We start from the raw sequence: 12236 nt of genomic DNA on the forward strand, positions 1-12236 counted from the left end.
TGAGAGTCCTGTAGGTGCCTTTGGGCAAACTCCAAGCATGCTGTCATGTGCCTTTTACTGAGGAGCGGCTGAGCGGCTTCCGTCTGGCCACTCAACCATAAAGGCCTGATTGGTTGAGTGCTGCAGAGAAGGTTGTCCTTCTTATATTATTATTATTATTATATTGAAATCATTAATTTCAGTCCATTTTAAAAGAGAAATTCAGTGTATTCGGAAAGTATTCAGACCCCTTGACTTTTTCCACATTTGTTTACGTTACATCCTTATTCTAAAATACCCCATAATATCCCTAAAATACCTCATAACACCAATACCCCATAATGACAAAGCAAAAACAGCTTAAAGAAATATCACATTTGCATAAGTATTCAGACCCTTTACTCATTACTTTGTTGAAGCACCTTTGGTAGAGATTAGCCTGTAATCGCTGCCAAAGATGCTTCAACAAAGTACTGAATAAAGGGTCTGAATACTTATGCAAATGTGATATTTCTTTATGCCCGGATTCAAACCCGATCCAACATCTCTGGAGAGACCTGAAAATAGCTGTGTAGCGACACTCCCCATACACCCTGACAGAGCTTGAGAGGATCTGCAGAGAAGAATGGGGAAAAACTATCCAAATACAGGTGTGCCAAACTTGAGGCGTCATACCCAAGAAGACTCGGGGCTGTAATTTACATGGATCGGGTTCAAATCTGGGCTCTGGCTGGGCCACTTAAGGACATTCAGAGACAGTCCCAAAGCCACTCCTGCGTTGGCTATGTGCTTAGGGTTGTTGTCCTGTTGGAAGGTGAACTTTCATCTTGGGTGCTCTGGAGCAGGTTTTCATCAAGGATCTCTCTGTACTTTGCTCCATTCATCTTTCCCTCGATCCTGACTAGTCTCCCAGTCTCGCCGCTGAAAAATATCCCCACAGCATGATACTGCCACCACCGTGCTTCACCGTAGGGGTGGTGCAAGGTTTCCTCCAGATGTGACACTTGGCATTTGGGGGCCAAAGAGTTCAATCTTGGTTTCATCAGACCAGTAAATCTTTCTCATGGTCTGAGAGTCCTGTAGGTGCCTTTTGGCAAACTCCAAGCATGCTGTCATGTGCCTTTTACTGAGGAGCGGCTGAGCGGCTTCCGTCTGGCCACTCAACCATAAAGGCCTGATTGGTTGAGTGCTGCAGAGAAGGTTGTCCTTCTGTAAAGTTCTCTTATCTCCACAGAGGAACTCTGGAGCTCTGTCAGAGTGACCATCGGGTTCTTAGTCACCTCCCTGACCAAGGCCCTTCTCACCTGATTGCTCAGTTTGGCTGGGCAGCCAGCTCTAGGAAGAGTCTTGGGGGTTCCAAACTTCTTCCATTTAAGATTAATGGAGGCCTCTGTGATCTTGGGGACCTTCCCCAGATCTGTGCCTCAACTCAATCCTGTCTTGGAGCTCTACGTACAATTCCTTCGACCTCATGGCTTGGTTTTTGCTTTGACATGCACTGTCAACTGTGGGGCCTTTATATAGACAGGTGTGTGCCTTTCCAAATCATGTCCAATAAATTGAATTTACCACAGTTGGACTCCAATCCAGTTGTAGAAACATCTCAAGGATGATCAATGGAAACAGGATGCACCTGAGCTCAATTTCGAGTCTCATAGCAAAGGGCCTGAATACTTATGTAAATAAGATATTTCTGTTTTTTATTTGTAACACATTTGCAAATATTTCTAAAAACCTGTTTTAACTTTGTTATTATGGGGTATTGTGTGTAGATTGATGAAGATTTTTATTTATTTAGTCAATTTTATAATAAGGCTGTAACCAAACAAAGTGTAGAAAAGGGGAAGGGGTCTGAATACTTTCTGATTGCACTGTTTGTGCTCACACTGCCATTTTGTATTACTCATTCAAATACTCTTATTGAATTGAGAGTACTTAGGTCTATTGGATGTGTGTCTATTTGACCCAGTGTGCACCACCAATACCGGGGCACAAATGAAAAAAGTGAACTGGAAAGTTTTCTCAAAGGAATCAAAAGGTCAAGTTTAAAGCTGTTGTTGTTGGTGGTTGACTTTGCTAATTTTATCATTTCTGATTTAATTAGCTATTCTCCTGTATAATGTTCTCCCCTGTGTTTAAACAGTGACCTGCGTGTTGTTTAGTCTTTAGGTGATATATTATTACCTACAAGTGACAACCATCAAAGCATTCCTTGAGGGGAAAATGGCCATGTTTTTAATTATATTAACACAGATGTCCGCCTAAAGACTATGTCTTTCTCCTTCATGTTTACAGACAATGTGTTTATTTCACACATCAAACTTGGGCATTTGGCCAGAAGCCTGTGTTGTCTTTCCTTGAAGATGTTGTGACATATACAGTATATATATATATATATATATATATATAGTGATGGCTTGTTTGTCACCTTGCTGTTTACCTTTTGCAGTCATAGTATACATAAAATGCTGGGGGAGATATTTTGCACTGTCACCATGTAACATTGCCTAGTGTCTAAGTCAAGTGTCAGCACTGTTGTCTTTACTTGGGCCCCAAATATATGGGAGATATTTAAAGCCTCACTGGAGCTGAAGTAAGTTGGCATGGCTGTCTTTTTTCTGTGTTTTTTCAAACACCTTAGTGTCAGGTTAAATCTTCTTACGTGCATGCCGTTAATGGGAATGCAGTGTGACACGGTCTGGCACTCTTTTGTTCCATACAGCATATTGGTGGTAACTGAAGGGGGAGGTCAAAACTACCCTGGCAAAGCTAACCTTCACCACTCCTGTTTATTCCTTCATTTTTTCTGCAGAATGATCCCGTCCACCAGTAAGACCTTCCTGATCAACGACCTGGCGGCGGGCCGGGAGTATGACCTGTGTGTCCTGGCGGTGTACGACGACGGCATCACCTCTCTGACGGCCACGCGCGTGGTGGGCTGTGTCCAGTTCCACACAGCCAGCGAGGTCAGCCAGTGTCGCTTCATCCACAGCCAGTTTCTGGGCGGCACCATGATAATCATCATTGGCGGCATCATCGTGGCTTCAGTGCTGGTGTTTATCATCATCCTCATGATCCGCTACAAAGCCCACAGCAGCCCCGAGGACAGCAAGGTCAAGGTCAGCTCCAGCATGCACTCCCAGACCAATGGCAGCCAGCACAGACTGCAGCGCTCCACCTCCAAACAGCCTGCCGAGGACAGCCACCAGAGAGAAGCCCTACCGGTGGCAGCCAAGGAGTGCATGGCCCTGGTGCTGAAGGTCGACAGTGACAAGAGGGAGTGGGACACTCCTCTGGCCACCACGGCAATCCTGGAAGTGGAGCTGCCCCCCCTGCCCACGGACAAGGTGAGGAGGACCAGCCTGGACGCCCAGCGCTCTGTATCTGGCCCCCCGTCAGAGGACACACAGACAGAAAGCAGCCTGATGGGCTCCACCATATCCTTGTGTCTTCTAGGTCCCAACGCCAGCACCAAGGAGGCCCCCAGGCTCAAGGACAAGAGTGCCCTGGCCAACATGGGGTTTAATAATGAGCTGGCACGAACTAGGCACAGGTTCAGCTTTGATGGGGGAGACTACTCCATATTTCAGAGCCACAGTTACCCCCGCAGAGCGCGGACGAGACGGCACAAGTCTACAAACCAGCTCAATGTGGAGTCCTCACCGCTCGCCAACCGGAGAGTCACTTTCAGCAGCACTGAATGGATGCTGGAGAGCACAGTGTAAGAGATACAGCCTGGCCTCTCTGGCTCTCTCAAAGACACACACACACACAAACAGTTTGACACATACACCCTCATGCATACACATTTACATATCTAACAAATAAATCTACATGCATACACAGACTCAGAGAGAGTTGCTGGAGAAGAAAACAGTCCCCTTTCATCCTGCCTCCCCTCATACTCCCAGAGCGACACAGAGTTGTTGGACATTTCATTAGTTTCTGCAGCAGTGCCTTATTCTAAAATATGTACGAATGGAGGATGCTGCTCATTGTAGTCATAAACTTTCCTTTCTATCATGGTTTTCCCCGTTTCATGGGGAGTGATGCTTTGAGTTTTTTTGTTCTTTGACATGCCAAGGGTTGGGGCATTTGTAACTTTTCCTTTTAATGTTAAAAAGATCACACTGTAAAGTGAACAACCAGGTATCTTGTATGTTGATCATCCTTTGGGTTCTTTCAAAGACTTTTGCACACGAAGACACGACGATACGAGGACAAGTATCACACCAGTCTATACATTATTAAAAATATAGAACTATACACATGCCGATTTCAAATGTTAGCATAGAGGATGGACCTGATAAACCTGTGGACTCCTCCATGCTGGTTGGACTGTATGATATTACTAGGTATTGTTCCAGATGTGACTGTATGATATTAATCGGTATTGTATCTGGCTGGTCTAGATAAAAAGACAACAAAAAAATACATATAGAAGTATATTAAAAACATTGGTGTATGTGTATTATGTAAGTCATATGTCACAACTTTTTACTGAGCATTTGGGTGTTGGCCACAAGTTTTTACATTAAAAACCTGTGTCCTCACACTTCCCCCTATTTAGTATGACAAGGTTTGGACCACTTATCCCTTATGAGAAGGTATTACATTTTTTGTGTGGGTTAACTGTACTGTTTGTGCCGCGTCCTTTTCTTATGGTGATCCTGGATCCTTTCGTCAAAATCATGAAAGCTGCTTGCACATGGATCAGTGGGAAGGCCTATATGCATTAAGGCATGTATCTTATCAAATATATATTAAGATATCATATCTTGTGCCTGTTGAGACAAACATGTGGGGGACTTCAAGGGTCTCAAAGGAAGCTGTTGTCAAACTATACAAACATCAGGTCAGAAACAATACTCCTTTATTTGTCACAAATAAACTATATATTCTGATGAAGTCAATAGAGGCCATGAGTTAATCAATCCTCAGGGTCTACTACACTGATTGAGCCACTAGGTGGAGACAACACACCGTAGATAACAGGATATTAGACCCTGTAGGCCTAGCCCTTCCACTAAATAATACATTAACCTTGTACAGCGTGATGATCATTAAGGAGAAAAGCATGAACTTGAAAAGATACCATATAGCAGTGGCCTGCTCTCTACGTCAGAATAAAACTATGCCGCTCAAACCTGTTTTAGACGACAGCAACTTTTTCAGCAGCTCTCTTGAAAGGAGTTTATATAATGATGTAGAAATTCTCATTCAGTGCTGACCTATTCCGTTTTCTTGCACATTAAATCTACAGCGAGTACTGTAGAAACTTAACACTAGAGGGAAACCATACACCATTTATACAATGTTATATGGTGAATGGTACCCAGTTCTGGACGTATTCAACCCAAGGGGCAATATTTCATAGAATTTGATGCATGAAGAGTCAAATTCATGCTCATGAAATAGAAAGGCTATAGGCCTACTGAGAAGACTTGTGAATGATAGCCATGTAGATATCCTGCAGTCATAACATGAGATCCATGTGATTTGTTCTTCCTGTCTAAAAGTATGGTGTGATAACCATTTTATTTTTCAATGTCCCACCTGACATTCTGTTAAATCCCGACTCCCATAAATCAAACGTTTTTAAAATAAATACTGAATTTTAAAAAAGCATAAAAGATTGTCACAATTGGCTGGGAAATCTGCATAAAATGTCATAATTTTCCATAGTATAACAGCTAACGTCAAGCCAGGACACTAACTATGAGACAAGGCTCAGCAGTCAATCAACTTGTCATGAGGTGGAATTAGGTGGCTTTAGTTTAGTCCATATTTGTGCAGTGTCAGCTCACTATCTGAGCACTGCAGCTTGAGCAGCACCAGTAACAGAAGGTGAGGTACTGCTGAATGCCCTTAGGGGAGAACACAGGTTTGTGCTCAGCTGTACACAGAAAGAGAAGTACAGCACAGAAGAGTATTGCAGAGGGAAGATGTTAAGGGAAGAGCGATATGCTTTCCCCTGCCAGTAGGTCTGTTCAAAAGTTGAATTTGTACTTTAGCCAATTCCTCAGTTGTCTTGTTATTGGATAAATCACAAACATGTCTAGCAATTAGCTATGGTGATGCCGTGTTCTCAACAAATCTAGTGGGAAACATTGGACACTAAAGTGGAAGTGGGGTGTAACTGTGAAAGCTTTGCCCACTCACTTTCAGCAACTGAAAGGGGGCAGTATGAGGGTACAGGTTACTGGCTGCCAATGGAAAAAGGTTCAATTCTCAGAACTGTCCTCCGATTTGTTCTCTCCTGCTTTCCAGTTTTTCTTCCTCTTCTTGTGTGACTCTGGTCCTGAGTCTCTGTGGGAGTCCATCTATCATTTCCTCCTCCTCACTCATCCTCCTCCTCCTCTCTGTCCCCCCTCTTCTTCCTCTTCTGTTTGCTCTTGCTGCTTTTCCTCTTCTGTTCCTGTTTGACACCGTCGCTCTTGTCGCTGCTGGACTCACCGTCTGACTCACCGTCTGACTCACCGTCTGACTCACCGTCTGACTCACCGTCTGACTCACCGTCTGACTCACCGTCTGACTCACCGTCTGACTCACCGTCTGACTCACCGTCTGACTCACCGTCTGACTCACCGTCTGACTCACCTATCCTTCGCTTTTCTTCTTCTTGGAGGACTTGTTCAGATGTTTTGATTTGGCTGTTTTAAGTCTGGACGTTTTCTTTCTCCAATGCCCATTCTGATCATCACCACGGTCTCTATCCCTGAAAAGACAAATCAGGCATTATAACAATGCAACATTTATTGTATTGAAGCAAATAGTGAGATTTCTACAACAAAGACGATGCACAAGACTTTCTCCAAACACCCCACAGGATCGACATCCGCGTTACTTGCAAGAGGAAGCGACGCAGGTACAGAGGACAAAGAGCCGGATACCTGGTCAGGACCTGGCGAAGGCGACTGGGAAAGCTGCTGTTACCGTCAATACTACTCGCCAACGTGCAATCATTGGTCAATAAATTAGACAAGGTGCCATCACGAATATCCTACCAACAGGACATCAGAAACCATAATATCCTACGTTTCACAGAATCGTGGCTGAATGACGACGTGGATATTCGACTAGCAGGATATACGCTGCACCGGCAAGATAGAACAGCACGAGGGGGGCGGTCTGTGCATATTTGTAAACAACAGCTGGTGCACACATTTTTTTAATTATATTTTTTTAAATTTTACCCCATTTTCTCCCCAATTTCGTGGTATCCAATTGTTAGTAGTTACTATCTTGACTCATCGCTACAACTCCCGTACGGGCTCGGGAGTGACGAAGGTAGAAATCCATGCGTCCTCCGAAACACAACCCAACCAAGCCGCACTGCTTCTTAACACAGCGCGCATCCAACCTGGAAGCCAGCCGCACCAATGTGTCGGAGGAAACCCTGTGCACAGGAGTCGTTGGTGCGCGATGAGACAAGGATATCCCTACCTGCCAAACTCTCCCTAACCCGGACGACGCAATTGTGCGTCGCCCCACGGACCTCCCGGTCGTGGCCGGCTGCGACAGAGCCTGGGCGCGAACCCAGAGTCTCTGGTGGCACAGCTGGCGCTGCAGTATAGCGCCCTTAACCACCCGGGAGGCCAACTTTGATTTGATCCTTACTACAGCTACTACAGTTATGGGACATGGTATTTCATGTTAATGCAGTTCATTTCTTACCAGTCACTTTTAAACTCCTCGGGGTATAGCTCCTTAAAACCTCTGTGTCCCCATCTGTAGAGGAAACATGCACAGTACCAATGAGATTCACCTTTCATAGCATGTCGCCGTTTGTCAACTCAAACACAAACCTATGAACTCACAAGGCTATAATACTACAGAGTTGTAAACAGAAAAAAAGATGCACCTGTCTGAATCATTGGCCTCAAAGTCAGAGTTTCTTGGTCCAGTAGCGTGCCTCCCTCTTGTCCTGGCTGGAATGGTGTTCTCTTCCCCGCAGCCAGTCTCCCAGTCTGTCTACAGACCCATCCTCCACACGATCACAGTGCATGTGACTCCTGAGGAATAGACAACATGGGTGAACTCTAATTCTGATGTCTGTCAACCTGTTCACTATAACACACTTCTAAGCTACTGTAAGGCTGCATCCTGATTCTCCACCCTTCTATCAAAACGTGCACTTGCACACTTCCCGTCATGAATCTTAAAATGGTGGAAACCGACTCCAACAAATGATTACACAAACACATTGCTTTTATATCCATGCCGGGAAGTAAGTGCACACTTTGGGAAAAGGGTGGTGAATCGGGACACAACCTAAGATAGCCTGATATATCAGCCGGTGATAGCTGACACTAACGCTATGTACCGTCTGAGACAACGCAATGTCATTATCTGGAAAGGCTCCTCTCAGGACCTCTACACGCTGGAATGTTGAAGAAAAGGACATTTTAACTTATTCTACCGGTTGTCTGGGTGGTTGGTCCTTATGCAGCTGAACAGTCAGACAATAGCCCATATCCACTGGAAAGCATTATTAAATCAACTTTTCAAAACACTAGTAGTGCATTCAGATTTCTATCACCTGAAGTGTGTGCATGCCATGCATACTAGCTGAGCTCGTGCACGTGTTCACGTGGTTTTACACAATCCAAATAACATTGCAGAGTCTCAGACGGTACATAGCCTTAGTGTTAGCTAGTCATCACCGGCTGATGTTTCAGGCTACACTACTTCCATTCTCGAACAGTGAGGGGACCTGGATGGATTTAAGGCTCGTGGCATCGATCTGTGGCTGGTGAATGGCCCCTTCTCCATCCCCCTCAACTTCCACATCTCCGACTCCTCCTGGATCTGAAACAGACCACATCTATCATGAGGAGAGAACACAGCTACACACACACACATTAAGCTAGCTCTCCCACTCTCACCCTGTTGTGGGCATCTGTGTGACGAATAACATTTCGCAGCAGCACCTTGCCCATCGGCACCCTAGACATGATGACACCTGAGAAGAGAAAAGGTATAAGGTACTGTACACACAACACTGTGAATTACATCGGCAGCAACATACTGGGGTTGGAGTCACAATACAAACAGATGAGGACAGGTGCATTGGAGAATATATTTTGTTTCAAATTCCCCGATCATAATGACCGACCATCCTGCCAATCAGCACAATAAATTGAAATGGAATAGTATTTAACTTCCCACGGGCTGTTTTGTGCTCTGAATACAATTGAAAGCAACTCTTGCGTTAGCACAATATTGGACTAAAGGTGCCTAATGTTGTTCCTTAGTCCAGTGACCTTACATGTTCTGTTTAATGGGGGAATTGCCACTGGAAGCCAAAACAGCCAAATACTCCATCTAAACATGAATCAATTGCAGTATGATTCTAGAAACATAAATCATTGTACTTTCATATCACATCAAAATAATTATACAAACATAAAAATATACACTTAGTCAGCAGTGGAGGCTGCTGAGGGGAGGGCGGCTCATAATCATGTGTAACTAACTCACACACACTTTCACACTAGCAATCTCAATTACTTCATACCCCTGCACATTGACTCGGTACTGGTACTCCCTGTATATAGCCATGTTATTACCTGGTACTCCCTGTATGTAGACATGTTGGCATCAAACAAGTTTGACGTATTTGATAATATTCCACACCACCCATTACCACGAGCCCGTCCTCCCCAATTAAGGTGCCACCAACCTCCTGTGCTGCACTGGTTTAACACTGGTGCAGCAGACATTACTTTTCTGTGACAACACGTTTGTTGCGTCTGTCTTCCGTTTACACACAGGTGTTCAGAGACGCAGATAGCGAACTGGTACAGGTAGTCCACTCTTCCGTATTATTTCTGTGAACAAGCTCTGTAAAATGGAAATATGACCGCGTGTGAACCCAAATCAATGAGCATCAATTTATCCATGTTTAAAAATATATATTTAATCACCGATATGAAAGGTCCTTATGCTTTCAAAACCGATGCGATGCAAGCGACGCGTATTAATGTTCAGACAAAACTCCCCCCACGTCCAATGATTTATGTGTAATTTAATGGAATGGCAAGATCAAGGGCTACGCTCGTGTATGTAGATACACCCGCGTTGCTAAAAGCACATGCGAGCTATGAAGCTACAGCTGGTTCGCGTTAACGGGTAGTTTTATCAACAGGAGCTTTGCTAGATGAGAAGTCAAATCCAGATATTAATCCTATGACGCTCATTTCAACCCTGATTAAATATTTATGAATCAGAATTACCGTTTGATATTTAACGTTTACGAATAAAAACACACAACAGGCTGACTTCTCTGTCCGTGGCGTATAGCGGAAGAAACACATGCGCAATATCCTTCTGCATAATCCCGCCCATGTGGGGGTTGTTGCGTCACAGGACGACTAGGAAACTGATTGGCCATGTGTCTGTCTATCATTGGTGGGGGTCCTAAAAGGTGGTGGATGTGGGGATTGAGAAACTGCACAAATTCACTCTTTGTGAGCCAATTGTTCTTACTTCATAATTCTAGTCAAATGGCTATTAAAGGCCAAGCTACATGGCATCTCACTAGCCACTATCCACATCACAGCTAGGTCTTTAGGGCCAATATCATCATAGGTCCAAAATGCTTCTTATCAGCTTCTAACCCCAAACCATAAGACTCCTGAACAGCTAATCAAATGGCTACCTGGACTATTTGCATTGACCCACCCCCATTTTTAAGGTGCTGCTACTCTCTGTTTATTATCTATGCATAGTCACTTTACCTGTACCTACATGTACATATTACCTCGACTAACCTGTGCCCCCGCACATTGACTCTGTACCGGTACCCCTTGTATATAGCCTCGCTACTGTTATCTTATTGTTGCTCTTTAATTATTTGTTATTTTCCTATTTTCTACTTCAGTTTTAGTAAATACTTCCTTAGCACTTATTTTTCTTAACTGCATTGTTGTTTAAGGCCTTGTAAGTAAGCATTTAACTGTAAGGTCTACCTACACCTGTTGTATTTGGCGAATTGTACAAATAAAATTGGATTTAATCTGAATAAAATGCAATGTTTACCTGTAGTAGTTATGGAGCCTATTATGATTGACTATATTTCTAACAATAACCTATTTCCTAATTAGCACAGAATGTTTGGCACACAACGATACAGAAGGCCTATCAATAACTTTTAAGTGTAGACTCTTAAGAACCGTTGAGACTGTTGCACTACTGTTGTGTATAGAAGCAGGATACACTTTTCATACTGTTATGGACACAGTAAAAAACAGATAGCAATGATCTGTGTTTGAGAAACAAGTCATTGTTGACTGTTGCAAGGTATGGGTTTTATTACAACAACAGATGGTTTTGTCAAGGGATGTGCCCTGTTCCCCCTCAGGTGGCTTAAAAGATTTGGCATGTGCCCACAGATCCTCAAAACGTTCTACAGCTGCACCATTGAGAGCATCTTGACTGGCTGCATCACCACTTGGTACGGCAACTATCAGGCACCCGACCGTAATAACCCTCTACAGAGGGTTATGAGTACGGCCTAATACATCACTCGGTCCGAGCTTACTGCCATCCAGGACCCCTAGTGTCAGAGGAAGGCCCAAAAAAGGGTCAAAGGCTCCAGCCACCCAAGCCATATACTGTTCTTTCTGTTATCACATGGCAAGTGGTACCAGTGCACTATGTCTGGAATCAATAGGACCCTGAACAGCTTCTACCTCCAAGCCATAAGACTTCTAAACAAGACGGCTAAATAGCTAATAAAATGGCTACCCAGATTACCTTTTTGCACCAACTCTCATGCACCGACTTTATGCACACGCACACTGGACTCTCCCCACACACTCACAGATACTTACACTGACACCACAACACACACATAACATGCACACAAATGCATACTGACACCACACACACACACACACACACACACACACACACACACACACACACACACACACACACACACACACACACACACACACACACACACACACACACTAACTAACTCACACACACTTTCACACTAGCAATCTCAATTACTTCATACCCCTGCACATTGACTCGGTACTGGTACTCCCTGTATATAGCCATGTTATTACCTGGTACTCCCTGTATGTAGCCATGTTATTACCTGGTACTCCCTGTATGTAGCCATGTTATTACCTGGTACTCCCTGTATGTAGCCATGTTATTACCTGGTACTCCCTCCCTGTATGTAGCCATGTTATTACCTGGTACTCCCTGTATATAGCCATGTTATTACCTGGTACTTCCTA

The 12236-nt window shown here is 44.1% G+C and overlaps 1 protein-coding gene and 1 long non-coding RNA gene across 13 annotated transcripts in view; one reads left to right on the forward strand and one right to left on the reverse strand.

The window, feature by feature from the left end:
- Window positions 1-4892, forward strand: part of LOC118371700 (leucine-rich repeat and fibronectin type III domain-containing protein 1-like) — a 135379-nt gene extending 130487 nt beyond the window's left edge. For all 3 annotated transcript variants that reach the window (XM_035757263.2, XM_035757264.2, XM_052467631.1), the window contains one exon: window positions 2792-4892. In XM_035757263.2, the coding sequence (XP_035613156.1) occupies window positions 2792-3704 (913 nt within the window). In that variant the 3' untranslated portion in view covers window positions 3705-4892. The remainder of the gene's footprint in view (window positions 1-2791) is intronic.
- Window positions 4836-10303, reverse strand: LOC118371701 (uncharacterized). 10 transcript variants are annotated; one of them, XR_008068053.1, is made up of 6 exons: window positions 9708-10287; window positions 8868-8944; window positions 8696-8790; window positions 7844-7994; window positions 7657-7710; window positions 4836-6697 (listed from the first exon to the last, which is right to left on the reverse strand). It is a non-coding gene; the product is annotated as an uncharacterized LOC118371701 (long non-coding RNA). The 10 variants fall into 10 exon arrangements; XR_008068051.1 differs by having other exon boundaries at window positions 9665-10287; XR_008068055.1 differs by having other exon boundaries at window positions 9552-10287.
- Window positions 10304-12236: the final 1933 nt, after the last annotated feature.

This window comes from Oncorhynchus keta, chromosome 18 (genome assembly GCF_023373465.1).
Source record: "Oncorhynchus keta strain PuntledgeMale-10-30-2019 chromosome 18, Oket_V2, whole genome shotgun sequence".
NCBI classification, from domain to species: Eukaryota; Metazoa; Chordata; class Actinopteri; order Salmoniformes; family Salmonidae; genus Oncorhynchus; species Oncorhynchus keta.